At 44.8% G+C, this 19,078-nt stretch overlaps 2 protein-coding genes across 6 annotated transcripts; one reads left to right on the forward strand and one right to left on the reverse strand.

The window, feature by feature from the left end:
* Positions 1-2,992: 2,992 nt before the first annotated feature.
* Positions 2,993-10,029, reverse strand: LOC110970657 (polymerase (RNA) III (DNA directed) polypeptide F). 2 transcript variants are annotated; one of them, XM_022220961.2, is made up of 11 exons: positions 9,905-10,029; positions 9,730-9,818; positions 9,443-9,641; positions 6,602-6,719; positions 6,276-6,343; positions 6,037-6,104; positions 5,848-5,960; positions 4,282-4,425; positions 3,964-4,071; positions 3,224-3,415; positions 2,993-3,138 (listed from the first exon to the last, which is right to left on the reverse strand). In XM_022220961.2, the coding sequence occupies exons 3-11, from the start codon at positions 9,475-9,477 to the stop codon at positions 3,061-3,063; spliced, it is 924 nt and encodes a 307-aa protein (XP_022076653.1). In that variant the 5' UTR covers positions 9,478-9,641; positions 9,730-9,818; positions 9,905-10,029; the 3' UTR covers positions 2,993-3,060. The 2 variants fall into 2 exon arrangements, with proteins under 2 accessions (XP_022076653.1, XP_022076652.1); XM_022220960.2 differs by lacking the exons at positions 9,443-9,641; positions 9,730-9,818; positions 9,905-10,029 and adding an exon at positions 7,278-7,467.
* LOC110946376 (double zinc ribbon and ankyrin repeat-containing protein 1-like) lies at positions 7,923-19,048 on the forward strand. 4 transcript variants are annotated; one of them, XR_007941054.1, is made up of 18 exons: positions 7,923-8,028; positions 9,068-9,188; positions 9,305-9,431; positions 9,566-9,659; positions 9,745-9,805; positions 9,939-10,012; positions 10,087-10,148; positions 10,311-10,428; positions 10,938-11,030; positions 11,107-11,190; positions 11,267-11,386; positions 12,469-12,630; positions 12,684-12,885; positions 13,496-13,599; positions 13,691-13,774; positions 13,856-13,961; positions 18,020-18,290; positions 18,644-19,048. XR_007941054.1 is itself a non-coding variant. In XM_051946079.1 (17 exons), exons 2-17 carry the CDS (start codon positions 9,080-9,082, stop codon positions 18,079-18,081), a joined length of 1,662 nt encoding a protein of 553 aa, XP_051802039.1. In that variant the 5' UTR covers positions 7,923-8,028; positions 9,068-9,079; the 3' UTR covers positions 18,082-18,453. The 4 variants fall into 4 exon arrangements, 3 of the variants coding, with proteins under 3 accessions (XP_051802039.1, XP_051802040.1, XP_051802041.1); XM_051946079.1 differs by lacking the exon at positions 18,644-19,048 and having other exon boundaries at positions 18,020-18,453; XM_051946080.1 differs by lacking the exon at positions 18,644-19,048 and having other exon boundaries at positions 12,702-12,885; positions 18,020-18,453.
* Positions 19,049-19,078: the final 30 nt, after the last annotated feature.

Raw genomic sequence — 19,078 nt, forward strand, 5'->3', positions numbered from 1 at the left:
GAAGAAACAGAACCACGAATAAAACAAAACAAACCTTCAGTGATCAAATCAGAGCCTTTATTGTCAGTGTAGGACTGGGAGATCCAAAATAAAATAAAATATTGAAATGATCCAGAACCATCTGGTCTAGAACCAGCAGGTCCAGAACCAGGTCCAAACAGTTTCTGGCTGCTTTTCTTTTCTCTGCTGGTCCAGGTGAGCTGTGACTGAACTCACCTGCAGGGGACGCTGCTCATTCAGCGCTGTGACGTCATGTGGTGGGCGGGGCTAAAGCGGTGCTGACTAATAATTGATGAGTTTAATTGATTTGAGACATAAAACATGAAATAAACTGAAGGGTTCACGTTTAAAACTTTCAGCTGCTGAAAAATGTTTTAATATGAAAATAGAACATTAGAGGAATGTTAGAGGAACATTTGGGGAACATTAGAGGGACGTTAAAACTTTCTCTGAGCATTTGATGGAATCGTGTTTAACTTGAAGGAGATGCTGTCTAACGCTGAAGGAACATTCCAGAACAAGTTCTATGATGGAACCTTCAGATGCTGCTGCTGATGATGATGTTGTTTATCAGCAGCAGGGGATTGTGGGTAAAGCGGCTCCATCAGTGGAACATGATCTGAGCAGGGAGGCCATTAGAGCTGCTTAATGAGCTGTGATTGGACAGAACCTCTCAGAGTACTGGGGCCGAGATCGATCCGGTTCGAACTTGAATAAAGTCCAGAGGATGGAACAAAGAAACTGTTCTTACATTTTATTATCTCCATGTTGGATCTTTATATTCTATGGAGCGATAGGAGTGCCAAATCAAAATATAAATAAATAAATAAATAAATGTGGAAATATAAAGAGAAATAAATAAATAAATAAATAAATGTGGAAATATAAAGAGAAATAAATAAATAAATAAATAAATAAATAAATAAAAAGGAAAATTTTGTCTTTGCTTTTACCTTTTCTGTTTTTTGCTTTTATTTATTTATTTATTTATTTATTTCTCTTTATATTTCCACATTTATTTATTTATTTATTTATTTATTTCTCTTTATATTTCCACATTTATTTATTTATTTATTTATTTCCCTTTATATTTCCTCAGTCCACCAAGAAAAGGAAAAATGCAAATCAGTTTGCTCTGGGCGGGGATTCTGAACACAGGAGTCCTGCCTGACACCAGCTCCCAGCACGGCTGAAGTGAAGCCATGTCACCGTTGAGCTTCGGCTTATTCTGCCACTGATAAGAAAATAAACATTAATTTACCGAATTAGCAGCGTCCTTTCAGTGTCTGATGGCAGAATCAGCCGAAGTTCCACGGTGACACGGCTTCACTTCAGCCGTGATCGGAGCTGGCGTCAGGAAAGAAGCCTGTGTGCGGTACGACTCCCCACCCTGAAAAGGAAGCCCCGCCCAGAGCAAACTGATTTGCATTTTTCTATTTCATGGTGTCAGGCATTATGAAATAACCACCAAGAAATAAAATGCAAATCAGTTTGCTTTCACTTGGTGGACTGAGCTGTCAATCAAATGGCTCTAGGCGGGGCTTCCTCGTCGTTCCTGATCACAGGCATATGAAGAGTAGACACGACACGCCCCTCTGAGCGGCCTGTGATCAGGAACGACGAGGAAGCCCCGCCTAGAGCCATTTGATTGACAGCTCAGTCCACCAAGTGAAAGCAAACTGATTTGCATTTTATTTCTTGGTGGTTATTTCATAATGCCTGACACCATGAAATAGAAAAATGCAAATCAGTTTCGTCTGGGCGGGGCTTCCTTTTCAGGGGGGGAGTCGTCCCCGCACACAGGCTTCTTTCCTGACGCCAGCTCCGACCACGGCTGAAGTGAAGCCGTGTCACCGTGGAACTTCGGCTGATTCTGCCATCAGACACTGAAAGGACGCTGCTAATTCGGTAAATTAATGTTTATTTTCTTATCAGTGGCAGAATAAGCCGAAGCTCAACGGTGACATGGCTTCACTTCAGCCGTGCTGGGAGCTGGTGTCAGGCAGGACTCCTGTGTTCAGAATCCCCGCCCAGAGCAAACTGATTTGCATTTTTCCTTTTCTTGGTGGACTGAGGAAATATAAAGGGAAATAAATAAATAAATAAATAAATAAATGTGGAAATATAAAGAGAAATAAATAAATAAATAAATAAATAAATGTGGAAATATAAAGAGAAATAAATAAATAAATAAATAAATGTGGAAATATAAAGAGAAATAAATAAATAAATAAATAAAAGGAAAAAACAGAAAAGGTAAAAGCAAAGACAAAATTTTCCTTTTTATTTATTTAATTATTTATTTATTTATATTTTGATTTGGCACTCCTATTGCTCCATAATATTCTGGTTTATCAGGTTTTTCACTAATGTTTTCTGATTCTCCGAGTTTGTTTCAAATATTCATGTGGAGATGATTTTATTCCTGAGACCTGAAGTTTGTCACAAGAACTTATTAATTCTAGAAATACATTATTACAAAATATTTAAAAGTAACTATTATTCTTGTTGTTGTGATTCTAAACAGACTCAGAGAAACAGATGATATTAAATTAATATATAAATCATGTATTAATTTATTAAATTATATTATTGTATTATTTTGAAATTATATTATTTATATATTATTAGAGTCACAGAGAGACGGCGTTCATCATTAGAATGGAGAGAAGAAATGAGCAGCCCTGAACTACACAACTACTACACCACTGAACTAAACAACACAACTACACAACTACACAAAAACTACACTGCACAGCTACAGACTACCACCGTAGTAAACAGTGAGAATGTTGTGTAGTTGTGTTTGTTCCACTTCTAGCTGCTTGTTGTTCAGCCTGCAGACGTCTGAACGGTTCATCAACACTAAACTCTGCTGCAGGTTTCCTGTTCAACACTTTAATGACATTAAAGCTCCTCCATAGAACAAACCATCAGATCTTGGTAACCGGAGGACTGAGGGACCTGCTGATGGGATTCAGAGACGAAGCAGGAAGTTTAACGAATGTTTTATTAAATAGAAAATAAAGAAGATAGAAACAACAGCGAGGACTCCAGCAGTCAGAAGTCCAACCACTCGGTCATGTAGATGCAGCTGGACGGAGAGATCTCTCCTCCTTCGTGACAGTCCTCGAACACCTGCAGAAACAGACCAATCAGCTGAAAGGAAGCTCTGACAGGAAGCTCTGACGGCAGCATCAGGTGTGTAGGTGTCAGCGGTTACCGGGCAGAGTCCGCAGGGCGTCTTGACGAGGCCGGTGGGCTGGATGACGGCGTTCACGCCTCGGTACAGCTTCATCTGTCCGTCCACGCTGCCCACCGTGCCCTCCTTAGCCGCGATCACCGTCATCTCCACCTTCCCATCGTAGATCAGCGTGTTCAGGATGGTCTCAATGTCGTCCATCGACAGGTCCACCTGAAGACACACACAACTTTACAGAGAAAGACGACAATACCGTAGGAAAACACAACACCTTAGGAAAACACAACGATACTGTACGAAAAACGACAATACCGTGGGAAACGCGACAATACCGTAGGAAACGCAACAATACCGTAGGAAACGCAACAATACCGTAGGAAACGCAACAATACCGTAGGAAACGCAACAATACCGTAGGAAACGCGACAATACCGTAGGAAATGCAACAATACCGTAGGAAACGCGCCAATACTAAGTCTGCCAGTTAATGCTCCACCCGTCGTTCTACCTGGACCGAGTCCTTCTACCTGGACCGAGTCCTTCTATCTGGACCGAGTTGAGCCAACCGTTGGGCTCTAATGTTTAATTTTCTTGAATCTGTTGAGTTCAGTCAAACTGAGTTTTAAAGCAGCTTCAGAGAATCTAAATCTGACAGATTCTCTGTAACGGATTAAAGCTGGATGAAGGTAAAGAGGTTCATCAGGACACACAGGTGACTTGCAGAGGCAGTGTGTGATTGGTGGTTGGATGTGTGATGTCACCTTGCTGATTCCCAGCTCACAGATGTATTTCCAGACTTCGTGTGACGTGGCGAAGGAGCTGTTCCTCTGGACCATCGGACTCTGCTTGCTGTCCCTCGCAGCTTCAGCCTGGACACAGAACACACAGGTGAGGTCAGTCAGGTGACCCTCAGACACACCTGTACAGCAGCTAAACACACCTGTAGAGCAGCTAAACCTCAACATGATGTCCCTGAGTCTGACTGCAGCTGTGTCTAATGTGGGTGGGTGCTGCCCCCTGCTGGTCTCCATGTTCACACATTAAAAACTTGACCGTCGGTGTAAATAAAGTTTTCCTACTTTGCTCTGCAGGAACTTGAAGCACTGCTGGTTGAGAACCTCCACGAACTCGGACTCGAAGTCCTGATCACTGTACCAGGCGCCACCGGTGACAGAGCGGTCGGGCTGCAGGTTGTACAGCATGTAGACCTTCTTCTTGGAGGCCTGGCAAGAAAACGACGGTCAGGAAACGTTTCAGAATATTTTACTGCAATTTTATGTTTAGGGACCTTTAAATATACACCGCCTGTCCAAAAAAGTCTCCACCGGGATTTAACTCAGCAAATAGTTCAGATCCTCCCACTGGATAATTACTGCAGTGATGAAACAGCTTCTCTAACCCGAGCTGATTCTCATTTCTTAAATGTTGGAAGACACATCCTGTGGTCATGGAAAGGATGTGAATCTGTCTCAGAAGGGTCAAATTATTGGCCTGCATCAAGCAAAGAAAACAACTAAGGAGATGAAACCGTCCAACGCATCATGAGAACCTGAAGGATAGTGGAGAACCATCATCTTCCAGGAACAAATGTGATGAGTCCAGACTGACCCTGTTCCAGAGTGATGGGCACAGGAGTTTAGGTTTGGTTTTGGATCTGATATTGTACTGGTTTATGACTTTTTTAGGACTGGTTTCAGACTGGTTTTACACATTTTTTTTTGGTTTAGGTTTGATTTTGTTGCTGCTTCAGACCTTTAAAGATCAGTTCAGGACTGGTTTCAGAATGTCTTATGTGGATCTTGAACTTTCTTGGTAGTTTAGGTTTGGTTTTGGTCCCGAGTTTGTTCTGGGACTTTTATGACTGGTCTCAGACTGGATTCTGACTGGTTCTGGATCTTTTTTTGAACTGGTTTAGGTTTGATAAAGACTAGTTTCAGACTGTCTTAGGCGGGTCTTGGACTTTTTTGAACCCCAAGAACACCAAACCTACCACCAAGTATGGAGGTGGCAGTATCATGCTCTGTGGAACTGGAGCTTTACACAAACTAAATGGAACAATGAAGAAGGAGGATCACCTCCATGTTCTTCATGAAAACCTAAAACCATCAGCAGAAGGTTGATCTTGGACACAGTTGGATGTTTCAACCAGACAATGAGCCCAAACACACATCAGACGTGGGAAAGAAATGGTTCCATCAGGCTGGAATGAAGCTTTTGAATGAAGGTTCTAGACTGATCTCCCCAAAGTCCTGACTTAGACCCATCAAGAACCTGAAGAACCAAGTCTGAATGACCACAAATGTAGAGTACATTTGTGGTCTTTCGGACTCAGACTTGAGTCAGTTAAATTGATATTATGATGATGCTGCCACCTCCATGCCTAAAGGAGGTCCAACAGAGTATTACAGAGACGAGTTGTGGACGTGTCGTTAACATGTTGTTAGCATGTTTTCTAACATCTTATTAATACAGTACCAGTATCTTAGTATTTTTCCTGACATCGATATTTTTATTGATTATTTATTGTTTCCATGTCAGACTTTTCAGTCATTTTGTTGATTGATCAGTGGTTATTGATCAGTGGTTATTGATCAGTGGTTATTGATCAATGACTATTGATCACTGATCGGTGCAGCTGAACTCACAGCCACAGACTTCACAGCTTTGATGAGCTTCTTGCTCTCCAGGTTCTTCAGGATCTTGTTGATCTCCGTCAGAGGAAGGTTGCTCTTAAAGCGAATGTCTCTGCTCCAGATTCCTGCAGACACACAAACACACAACATTAACACACACAAACACACAAACAAACACACAACAGTGACAGACACACAAACCTTTGTTTCCAGCATCCTCTATGACCTGGTAAACCAGCTTCTCCTGGTTGTCTGAACCTTTCATCTTACTGAAACACAAACAGACGGTTTCCATGGCAACGGCAGCAGCAGAACAACTTCACCAAGTTACACAATAATTAATAATAATTCTAATATTAATAAACCAAAACGTGTTTCAAAATAATAACAGTGTTCAAAAGATATAAATCCATTTACAGGAGAGGTACAGGTGAGCTCACCTGCTGCTCTGAGAGTCCTTCAGTCTGTACAGCAGACCTGAGCTGTTCCTCAGCAGGTCCAGCTGACCCTGAAACAACATGACAGGAGATCAATAAGTCCCCGATGGCACTGCCTGAGGAGTCGAGGCAGCAGGTTTTTAATAAAATCAGACATCATCACCTCACAGCATCAGATTAAAGGAACAGCAGGTAAATATGACATCACACCTGAATCACCTGTTTCATTAGAACCTACAGCTGTGATTTATGACCTGTCAGGAAGAGGATGGTGGAGGACAGATGGAGGATAGATAAAGGATGGAGGATGCTGAGAGGAAGCCACTGACCAGAGACAGCAGCTTGTTGATGGCCATGGCTCTCTGCTGAGGCTCCAGGTGAGGCAGGTCGTTCTGGATCACCTGGTCTGTGATGCCCTGAGGAAACTGCTGACACAGTTCTTTGATCCTGGACAGACACACACACACGCAAACATGAAGCCCAGGTAAAGTCTAATTATGAGCATAAACCTCCGGAACAACTTTCCTTTTCCTCTGCCTGCTGTCCACAGTCCGGAGCTGCATCTAAATTTGAGCCAAACTCTGTTGAAAATCACTTTTTGCGACATTTTCTTGGTTATAAACTAACCTGGATCTGATTTCTCACAAACAAACACAAATGCTCCAATTCGGCAACACATCCAGAACTGCAGCTAGAAATTTTCCTCTAAAATCTCTCAAATGAGCGACAACATCCGTGAGAGAAGTTCCTCTCTGAGCCATCTCGAGGCGCCATTAAAGCGACAATAAAAGTTCACATTTCGTTCAAATGAAAGAAGCTGGATGAGCTGAATTAACGCCGAAGTGACAAACGACTCACTGCTGTTCGGGAAATGCATTAATTAACGTATTTTCTCAGTGTGTCTAATTTTAACCGAGTAAACATTAAATGTAACAGAATTCAGGCGGAGTCCGCAGAGCGGCTCCCCGGAGACAGCGGCGCATCCAGCAGGGCGGATTCTCTGACCTGTTCTCGACCTCCGCGGGGTCCGACAGGTTGGCCTCCTTCTTCACCTTCACTTCAGCCATGTTTACTGAACCTCTGCTGCTCTGGAGCCTGTGAGCCTGTTAGTCTGTTAGCCTGAATGCTAATGTTGTTGTCAAACAGGCGTGCGTAATGCCGGGGTCCTTAAAATCCTCCTGGAGCCGGAAGTGTCTCGAAAATCGCCTGATTAAAAACACGAGACATTCCTGTCTGAACTGTGGTTAATATACAGGGTACTTTAGATTTGTTAGTTTTTATTTTTATTACATTATCCCTCTTATGTATTCGGAATAAAATTGTTGTTTTATTTGCTTAATGAAATGATTAAACTTCTCAGATTTTATGAACACACATGAAACACGTTAAAAAAGACACGAGAAGTTAAATAGTTTTAAACGTGTTTTGATGTTGATGTTTGATTTTGCTTTATTTATTGGTTGTATTCTTCGGTACTTATTTTGAATGTTTGCTCAACTTTTTTGTGTTTTTTAAATAGGTTTTATTTATTATTTACTTTATTAAATTGGCTTTTCAGAACTCCTTAGATAAAATAAAAACTACCTGAAACTCTCCCACCATTCTGTCTCCTTCCAGAAAGTTCAGTTTAATCAAAGGTCCTCTCGGTACCGGAGCAGCCCGGCGGGTCGGGCGGGTCATAGTCCGTTGCCATGGTGACCTCCTGTAAACGCAGCGACGGTCGAAGAGTCCTGAAGATCCGCAGCTTCACCCACAGGTCTGATTACCGTTTGTTTACTGTTTGTTTACTGTTTGTTTACCTCCACGGCTGTCCGGTCTCAGGCAGTAAACTGGAACCAGTAGAAAGTGTTTCTGCTCCAAGTCTCAATAAAATGAAAAAAAAACCTCCCCAAAGTGAAGAACTTTGATCTGCTAGTTTTTGTCTGCGTATCGATGTTTTTCTACTTTCTGATTATTTCCTGATGATTGATTATTGATTAATTGATTTCTTCTTCTTTTCCTTTCGTCTTTTCCCTTCAGGGGTCGCCACAGTGAATCAATTGCCTCCATCTAACCCTGTCTGCTGCATCCTCTTCTCTCACACCAACTACCTTCATGTCCTCTTTAACCACATCCATAAACCTCCTCCTTGGTCTTCCTCTAGGCCTCCTGCCTGGCAGTGGGAAACTCAGCATCCTTCTACCAATATATTCACTCTCTCTCCTCTGGACATGTCTGAACCATCTCAGTCTGGCCTCTCTGACTTTATCTCCAAAGCCTCTAACATGTGCTGTCCCTCTGATGTACTCATTCCTGATCCTATCCATCCTGGTCACTCCCAAAGAGAACCTCAGCATCTTCAGTTCTGCTACCTCCAGCTCTGCCTCCTGTCTTTTCCTCAGGGACACTGTCTCCAGACCAAACAACATGGCTGGTCTCACCACAGTTTTGTAAACCTTTCCTTTCATTTTAGCTGAAACTCTTCTATCACACATCACACCTGACACTTTTCTCCAGCCGTTCCATCCTGCCTGTACACGCTTCTTCACCTCTTTTCCACACTCTCCATTGCTCTGGACTGTTGACCCTAAGTACTTAAAAATGATGAATTGATTTCTATCGAATCTGATTTTATTAATGAATCTATTTCATGAATTCAGGTCAAGTTTTCTTCTGTAGTATTTCTGACTAAAGTACTTCAGTTTGAAGTATTTTTGGATCTTTGGATACTTTAAGTACTTTAACTGAAAATACTTAAACTGATGGAGCATCCTGCCACTTTTCTGATTGATTGATTGATTGATTGATGATGGCAGGTAGCTGTTGTCATGGCAGCGGGGGCGGTGTCAGCTCCACTCATCATTCCAATGATCCAACCGCAGACAAACAGAGTCAAGAACCACATTGACACCAGCACACCTGTCTGCCTCCAGTCAGGTAACACACACCTGTCTGCCTCCAGTCAGGTAACACACACCTGTCTGCCTCCAGTCAGGTAACACACACCTGTCTGCCTCCAGTCAGGTAACACCTGTGTGTGTGTGTGTGTGTAGATACTCCAGGTGTGCAGATCTTCTACACTTTGGACGGGTCGCGGCCGGCAGCGTCCAGCAGGAGCTACAGAGAACCGGTGCTGCTGCCTGCAGGTCGGGTGTCTGTCAGAGCGCTGGCTGAGACCAGGTAAGACTCACCTGAGGACAGGTGACCTCATCGACGTCGTCATCATCACGTGTTGTTTGTCTGTGACTCCGTGTGGAGCTCAGGTGTGCTGAAGCTGCACCTGTCCAGGTAACGTCTGTGTGACTGTGTTCCAGCGACGGCAGGCAGAGCTCCGTGGTGACCAAGGTGTTCTCTGTGGACCAGGCAGGTACCGGGACGGACCCGGAGGTCCTGCAGGACACACGGCAGGTAAGCATACACCTGGAAACACCTGGAACACCTGCAGCTGCACACTCCAGATGTTCCTTCAGACGGTCACCTGTTTCTGTTCCAGCCTCCGTCTGAAGGAATGTCCTGTCCTGCTGAGAACTCTGCTGCTTCACTGAGGCCTGCAGGTGAGTCACACACCTGATGGAGAACATTCTGTCTTAAACATCAGGAGCTGATCAGCTGATATCTTTAAATATTATTAGAAACATGATCCTAAAGCTCACCTGCATCGTCTTCACACCTGTCGTCTGTTTTCAGAGCCGAGGATGATGGGAAACTGTCCTCAGTCAGGTCTTCCTCTCTGTCAGCTCGGTTCTGGGACCCAGCTGGAGGTAAAACGATTCGTTCATTCTGGAGCTGCTGTCGCTCTGGGAGCTCTTATTGTGGTGTACTTCCTGTCTGTCAGGGGTCAGGTGACCTGAGCGGCACGCCGGCGTCCCGCCTCCAGCGACAGACCGACTTCCTGCGGTACGCACACACCTCCACTCAGACCTGAACCAAAAGTATGTGGACGGCTGATAGCTGCCTCTCATTAGGATTTAAGGAGGAGAGGACAGCGAGCGTCCGAATACTTCTGACCTCATGGTGTAACTCAGAATCCACACAAACATTTAAAGTCTGTCTGTCCAGGTGTCTTCAGTGCCTGGTCCTCCGTCCGTTGGACCCTCTGGCTCGGTTCTGTCCTCGGTGTGGAGCTGTGGTTCCTCCGGTTCCTGTTCAGAGGCTGCCCCCTGCTGAGGGAGGACAGGTACTGCACACAAATGAGAGTCACAGTCCAGGTGAAGACAGGTGACCTGGTGTGTGTGTGTGTGTGTGTGTGTGTGTGTGTGTGTGTGTGTGTGTGTGTGTGTGTGTGTGTGTGTGTGTGTGTGTGTGTGTGTGTGTGTGTGTGTGTGTGTGTGCGCCCAGGTGCTGGCTATACTTGTGGGAACCAAATGTCCCCACAACCATAGGAAAACCAAAAAACATGTCATTTGTGGGGACCTCATTTTGGGCCCCACCAGTTTAAACAGTGTTTTCTTTGGTCATGTTGTTGTTACTGAAAAAAGTAAAAGTGCAAAAACGTTTCTTTAGGGTTAGACATTGTTTGGTCTGGGTTAAGGTTGGGGGTTAGATATGAATGGGAGTCAATGGTAAGTCCCCACAATGATAGGAAAACACAGTGTGTGTGTGTGTGTGTGTGTGTGTGTGTGTGTGTGTGTGTGTGTGTGTGTGTGTGTGTGTGTGTGTGTGTGTGTGTGTGTGTGTGTGTGTCAGATGCTGCTGTGTGTATTCTGTAACAGTCTGGTTCCTGTCAACACTGAGAACTGTTTGATCTGTGGAGCTCCGATCGATGAGCAGCGGCTGGAGGTAGACACACAGCAGACACACAACAGACACACACTAGAGGTAGACACACAGCAGACACATCTGTGTTGTTGTACAGGGCCATGTGTTGTGTGTTTGCTGTGGAAGTGGGAATCCAGCCCACCTGTCCAGCTGTCTGACCTGTGAGACTCACCTGCAGCAGGTAACTCCATCTGTACGCTCACACTTTGTCTCACCTGCTGCACTTGCACAAACTGAACTCTGATTTGCTGCTGCAGGCAGGTGTCGGTAGCTCCGCCCCCTCTGTCCCGTCAGCAGGTGGCAGGTGGGCATCCTGCTCCAGGTGTCAGCGGATGAACCATAGCGACGCCAGATACTGTGACTGGTGTGGCTCTAAGGTGAGCAAACACACCTGGACACACATGAGGTCACACCACATTACCGTCCACCTGACCAACCAGGGAACACACCTGGACACACCTGGCTCCTTCTTTACTGGATATTAAATCTCTTTGTGGTCATCCTGCATCTGTACATACAGGATGCTAACAGCTAACAGTAGCTTACAGCTAACAGTAGCTTCCTGCTAACATCTACAAGCTAAGCTAACACACTCAGGTAGAAAAGCTCTCAGCTAACAGTAGCTTCTTGCTAACGTCTATAAGCTAAGCTAACAAGGCCAAGTAGAAAAGCTGTCAGCTAACAGTAGCTTCTTGCTAACATCTATAAGCTAAGCTAACAAGGCCAAATAGAAAAGTTCTCAGCTAACAGTAGCTTCTTGCTAACGTCTATAAGCTAAGCTAACAAGGCCAAGTAGAAAAGCTCTCAGCTAACAGTAGCTTCTTGCTAATGTCTATAAGCTAAGCTAACACGACCAAGTAGAAAAGTTCTCAGCTAAAAGTAGCTTCTTGCTAACTTCTATAAGCTAAGTTAACACGACCAAGTAGAAAAGTTCTCAGCTAACAGTAGCTTCTTGCTAATGTCTATAAGCTAAGCTAACACGGCCAAGTAGAAAAGCTCTCAGCTAACAGTATCTTCCAGCTTACAGTAGATTCCTCCAAACGTCTCTAAGCTAAGCTAATATGCTCAGGTAGAAAATCTCTCAGCTAACAGTAACTAACAGCTAACAGTAGCTAACAGCTAACAGTAGCTTCCTGCTCATGTCTCTAGGCTAAGCTAATATGCTCCAGCTAACAGATGTTTTCTTGTTATCAGTCTGAAATAATGGTAAACATAAGGAGAACTGTGGTCAGTGCACTTTAGCTAACTTTAGCTTCCACAACACAAACGCTAATGTTAGCATCACGTGCTTCAATGTTGATATTTAGTTTCTTTTGATTTTTGTGTCAGAAAATAAAATCTTCAGTGTCTTTCAGATTTGTTTTCCTTTAGCTGGATGGAGATGAGCTCTGAGCCTTTGTGCTAAGCTAGCATGTGTGTAAGGCATTATGGGATATGTAGTGATGTGATGTGTTATCAGTGCGGACATGCAGTCAGTTGTGTGGTGTGTTGGTGCTGTGGAGCTAACGGAGACCCAAATGCTTCCTACTGTGGATCCTGTGGGGTCTTCCTGGAATCACCGGCCCCGCCCACAACCTACAGTGATGTCACACCACCTGTTGGGGGCAGAGCCACTGGCCAGGTATGCTGTACCACCACGCAGTCAGTTAACCTGACATCACACATTTCATCCAGTCTTCTGTCTGTTTACAGGCCACGCCCTCATCAGACCCCGCCCCCAGCGTGAAGTTAGCCCTGCCCACTGTGGATCGGTCCACACAGACTGTAGGACTCTATTACCCATCAGCCACTGAGCTGCACAGGAAGCAGCAGCAGAGGGCGGAGCCACTCAGCCAAGACCCCCGACCGCCGCTGACCGCCGTCAGCCCAGGACGAGGTGTGTGTATCTTAGTGTGTGTCTGTTGTTTTTGTTGTTGTTGTGTCTCTGTGGTTGTTGTTTCTCTATGGTTGTTGTTGTTTCGTCTCTGTGGTTGTTGTTTTTTCTCTTTGGTGGTTGTTGTGTCTCTGTTGTTGTTGTTGTTGTTGTTGTTTCTCTTTGGTTGTTGTGTCTCTGTGGTTGTCGTTGTCTCTCTGTCATTGTTTTTCTGTTGTCTCTGTTGTTGTTGTGTCTCTGTGGTTGTCGTTGTCTCTCTGTCGTTGTTTTTCTGTTGTCTCTGTTGTTGTTGTGTCTCTGTGGTTGTCGTTGTCTCTCTGTCGTTTTTCTGTTGTCTCTGTTGTTGTTGTGTCTCTGTGGTTGTTGTGTCTCTGTGGTTGTTGTTTTTTCTCTTTGGTGGTTGTTGTTGTGTCTCTGTTGTTGTTGTTGTTGTTGTCTCTGTTGTTGTTGTGTCTCTGTGGTTGTCGTTGTCTCTCTGTCGTTGTTTTTCTGTTGTCTCTGTTGTTGTTGTTGTGTCTCTGTTGTTGTTGTTTCTCTTTCTGTTGTTGTTGTGTCTCTGTGGTTGTTGTTTTTTCTCTTTGGTTGTTGTGTCTCTGAGGTGTTTTGTCTTCAGGTTACTGGAGGAAGCAGCTGGATCATGTGTGTGCTCACCTGAGGAGTTACGCCCAGAACCACGCCCCTTTCAGGGCTCTGCTGGGTGAACCTCGCCTGGGTCGGGTACGCTCACCTGCACCTCACCTGTCCAGCAGTCACATGACCTGTCGTCAGCTCCGACCTGAGCTTCTCTGTCCTGTGTTCTGCTGCTCAGGTGGTTTCTGCCATGGTTCAGGAGGATCAGTACGAGGTCAGTCTGACCGTCAGCTTCGTGTCGGCTGGGAGGGAAACCAAACCGGTGAGTTTCAGGAGGCATCTGGAAGTCATCAGAGAAACAAGAAACAGAAGTTCCAGATGTAAAGTTGGTGTTTCATCTCAGGTGAGTCCTGAAGAGGACGGAGCTGGACCGTCAGGCGGAGGGATCGGACCGGTGGTTCGGGCTGAGAGTCTGAGCAGCGTTACAGAGCGAAGCATCGACGGTCTCAGTGAGTTACTTTACAGACAATTTGAAGAAAATGTCAGACTGCGAGCTACACTAGCAGTCTGTAGTCTGGACACATCTTCTCATTGAATTCTTTATCTCCATGACTATTTCCATGTAGATTCTCACTGAAGGCATCAAACTATGAATGAACACATCTGGAATTATGGAAGAAGCAAAGTGTGAAATAAGTCAGAACATGTTTTATATTTTAGATTCCTAAAATGATTCAGTTTGAATTAAACATGACCAATAATGACTCAGAATCTGTCCGTTCTGTTGATGCTCTGATTCCTGCTTTGAACACTCCTGTTATTCTCTGGATGAGCTTCATGAGGTAGAACCTGAAGTGGTTCTCCAACAGTCCTAAGGAATCTCCAGAGATGCTGAGCTCTTGTTGGTCCTTCTACCTTCACTCTGTGCTCCATCTCATCCCAAACCATCTGGACTGGGTTTAGGTCAGGTGACTGTGGAGGTCAGGTCATCTCCATCATCTCCTTCTAGGTCAGATAGTCCTTCCACAGCCTGGAGGTGTGTTTGGGCTCATTGTCCTGTTGGAGAGTAAATGATGGTCCACCTAAACCAAACCTGATGTGATGTCATGTGGCTGCAGGATGCTGTGGTAGCCATGCTGGTTCAGGGTTCCTCCTCTGAACAGGTGATGTAGAGATGTGACTGCTACTAGAACTCTGGGTGGCATTTATCTGGGCTCTAATCTGAGCTACTGTTAACTGGACATTTCTGAGGCTGGAGACTCAGATGGACTTCTCAGCAGCAGAGGAGACTCTTGGTCTTCCTTTCCTGGATGGTCCTCATGGAGACAGTTTGGTCGAAGAGCTGGATGGTTTTAGAGACTGAACTTGGAGAAACAATCAAAGATCTGGTAGGTTCCTGGGTAGTTCCTAGATGGTTCCTGGGTAGTTCCTAGATGGTTCCTGGATAGTTCCTAGATCAGGGGTCACCAACCTTTTTGAAACCGATTAGGGCAAAGAGCTACCAGTTTGATAACACTTCTGAAATAGCCGATTTGCTCAATTTAGCTTTAACTATATGTTATTATGTGAAGACTAAGTGTGAAGACACTGATCATGTTAATGATTTCTCACAATAAATAACAACAATAAGATTGAAAATAGATTAATACCAATATGCAACACTTTATTTCTTGTTGCAAGTTCTCAAGTGCAAGTGTCTTTAAATTGAACATTTTCAAATGATCACTTCTACAACAGTCCAAGAAAATCACAATGTACCTCCGCAGCATGTTTCACATTTTAAACAAAAACCCTGTACAAGCCTAAGAAAAAAATGCACTTAACAGTTGTGCTATCAAATGTTCCATTAAGGCATCATGAATGACACATTTTGAGCTGAACGCCTGTTTCTTTGTAGGTAGTGGGACGCCTGGCGTTGCATGCTCTCCACCAGTGTGTGGTACTCTGGTGTGTAACTTGACACTGCAGCTCTGAGTGAGTCTTGCAGATGTGCGTCAGTGAGGCGTGTTCTGTGTTTGTTCTTGATGAAGTTCACGTCAGAAAAGGCTGATTCACAGACAGGTTGACCCAAACAGGCTTGCAACCTTCAAAGCTGCTGTGCAAACACCACCGTACTTTTCTGTGTCAAAGGCCCCAAAGTTTGGTGCTCCCTGGTAGGCTTTGGGGTGGAGGTCATTCTGCAGTGTTACAATCTCAGGCTCCATCTGTCCAGCATCAAGGCTGAACGTTGCACTTAGCTGCTCAGCAATGCATGAAAGGATTAGAAATGAATGACAGGCATGGCTCAAGCTGACCCAGGTCACAAAACCTGTTCTCAAATTCTTGTCCAAGTCTTTCTGTGACCTGACAGTACTTTTCTGCAACTTTGCCAAAGCCTCAGATGCAGAACTATTGTCTTTCAGCACAGAGGGAAAGTGCAGCACCTTTTTTCTCTTTAAATGCACAGAGAAAAGGCTCATCTTAGCTTTAAATGCATTTAAAGCACTTATCATTTCAGCAACAGTCTTACCTTTGCCTTGCAGCTCACAGTTCAAACTGTTCAGTTTCCCAGTAATGTCCGTTAAAAATGCGAGGTCAACTGTCCAGTCAGTGTCCTCCAGCAGCGAGGCGTCTTCCCCTCTGGACTGCATGAACTCTTTGATTTCACCCAAAAGTGATAAAAACGAAGCAGAATTCGTCCCCTGCTGAGCCGTCGGATTTCTGTGTAGTAGCAGGTCACCGTGTTCAGCTGACAGCTCCTCCAATAGAACCTTGAATGTTCTGTGCTGTTTTGCTTTGGAACGGATCTGTTTATGATCTTTACAACGGGAATCATCACGTGCTCAAAGCAGATCACTTGTGCTGGTGGATGATGCAGTGGTAATGCAGAAAGTTTGGGAACTCCGTGTCACCTTTACAGTGAGCATGAATCCTGTGTCGGTCGATCATAGCAGCTCCATCCGTAATCACAGATACCAGCTTGTCCAGTGGTAAAAACTCCTTCACCGCGTTACAGATGTCCACTCCCCTGGTAGTTGTCTTTAAGGGCAGTAGTGTCACAAGTTCTTCTTTTGTAGAGAAATCATCAAACGCCATCCTGATAAAGACCATCCGCTGCGCTGTCCACCGACTCGTCACACTGGATACTGAAGCTCCTCCACCTCACCAGATCACGGTCCAACTGGTCGGCCAAGATGCCCCCAGTGTCAGAGAGAGTGGAGATGACATCGGTTCCGTACTTCTCGTCTTCAAGCACAGTTTTAGTAATTATCATCATTGCTTCTTTGACAACCGCCCATCTGAAAAGGCCTTCTTCTTCTTTATGAAGAATTGCGTAGCTCGTAATGAGGCTTCGGTTGCTTTTTGGGAGCTTTTCCCGGTCTCGTGAGAAAAGATTGCCGTTTGCTCAAAGCCGCCTCCCCCGCGAGATTCCACCTAAATGAAATAACTTAAAGGGGACATATTATGCAAATCTCACATTGTGAAAGTGTTCTTACAGTAGTGTGTGTTGCAGTAGCCTCATTATGAGGTTTGAATTTGAAAACTGTTTCCTCCCTGCCTTGCTGCAACACATTTTGTGAATATGTCTGCTCAAACATTCGAGTTTGAGTTGGGTCTGCTTTTGACGGTGGTGGCCGGCTGCCGGAGCATCTCTCCTGCTAGCGGCTGCTGCCTGTGGCGGCCCACCGTTTCGTCAAGGGGCGGCGGGTTCTTGGCGTGGTGAAGCTGTCGGGGATTACGGGAGCGAACTCTCCGCTGGCCGGCTCTTTTCCTCTTGGGTTTGCTCCCAAGAGGCGGCTCAGTCCCTCGGTGACAGCTCGTTGTAAGCAGCGTCCTCTCCCAGAGAGGGGAGGGGGAGTGGACAGATGTGTTCATTTGCTTACCTGGAAGCAGCCCAGAAACAGCCTGTTCTGAGGAGGGCTGGTGAGAGGGAATTTTTCGAAAGCTGAAACTCCGAACAAAGGATGATTTTGGGGTGAACAAACTTGAAAACTATGTTTTTGGGCTTCTGAGACCTATATGACGTGACTGAAAAATAGCATAATATGGGACCTTTAATATTCTACCATTCAGACAGTTATTCCCTGTAATATTATTACGATTACAAAGGACTACATTTAAACTTACGCATTGATCCGGGCTGTTCTCCACGCCGTCTCTCTCTCTTTTACAGCTGCAGCGGTGTTGCACTTCTTTCTAAAAACGTGTTCAAACTCGCCATATGAGCGCGTTAAAAACTTCCAGTTCAAAAACGCAGCCTTTCGCTTCCCCGTTTCCATGGTGACTCGTCGAATCGGGGTTCCATTGATGCTGTCTTTTCAGACTTGCGGTGCACGCGCGTAACTCCGGGTCAAACTACTCCGAGTTGATTAAACCAACTCAAATCAGCCGTTGTGAAACCGAAAACTCAGAGTTTTCTATCTCAGAGTAGATCAACTCAGAGTTGAGGATGAAACTCAGAGTTTCTTGAACCTGCTTCGTGAAACAGGCCCCTGGTCACGTTGTTGTCCTGAAACAGCAGCTGTGTGAGATGAGAAGTTCACCTGTAGCTCCTCCCACTCTGACTCACCTGTCTTTCTGCTTCCAGGTGTAACGCCAGCGGGAGGCAGAGGAACGCTGCCGGTCAGACAGCGCTGGACATGGCGCTGAGCTCCGGCTGCAGCAGGACGGTTTCTCTGCTGGCGGCTCGGACTGGACTGGACCTGCTGGGAAAACCCAAAGCAAACCTGGACGGGTTCTGACCTGTTTACCTGAAGATGGAGAACATCTGAGATTCAGGAAGAACACCTGACACCAACAGCTAATCATCTCAGACCAGGTCAACCTGAGGAACCCACTGAGATCAGAAACTCCTGAAGGTAAAACGGTGATTCGTCCTGAACAGTGAAGATCTGAGATGTTCTCCTGGACTGATTGAGCGTCTGAGTTCTGCAGCTCAGGCTCCTTTAGATTCATGTTTTTAAACTAGATGATGAGCTCAGGAGGTGCAGGTTCATCAGATTAAAGACTTTACAGAAAGCACAGGATGTTTCCTGGAGTCCATTCTTGGTTCTGAAAGTCTAAAAACGTTCATGTTTCTTTTCACGTTTTCGAGTTCAGATTCAGACAAACAGCAGCAACGATTCAGTGATTAGTTATCAGCCAATTCCATTCATCAGTTTGAGTAATTTGAATAAAAACAGCTTCTTCTGGTTTCTTCCCTCTGTGACAGAAAACTGAAGATCTGATGCATATTCCAGATCAAACAGCTGATCAATTGATCAGGAAATGACGGATGCAGCTCTGAAGATGAACTGAAGAAACTAGAGGTTGAACTTCAGGCCACAACAAAAGGAATCAAACACTAATTCTGAGCAGAGTTTCCTGGTTCAACCTGCAGCTGGAGTCAACAGATCATCTCCAGAACAGAAATGATTGTGAATTTTTCTGGTTTCTATGAACTGATTTGAGGAATGAACTCGATCGCACTGAAGGTGGCGCTAAATCAAATAAACAGAAAACCAGATGAGGTTCAAACATTTAGAACAAAATGAACTTAAAGTCTAATGTTGATCGTTTTAAATGGATCATCTCTGAAATAATGAATCAATAAATCTAATAATTCTAAATGATCTCATCTGGTCTGAACACAAACATTCTCAAGTTT

The sequence above is a fragment of the Acanthochromis polyacanthus genome, chromosome 3 (assembly GCF_021347895.1).
Source record: "Acanthochromis polyacanthus isolate Apoly-LR-REF ecotype Palm Island chromosome 3, KAUST_Apoly_ChrSc, whole genome shotgun sequence".
NCBI classification, from domain to species: domain Eukaryota; kingdom Metazoa; phylum Chordata; class Actinopteri; family Pomacentridae; genus Acanthochromis; species Acanthochromis polyacanthus.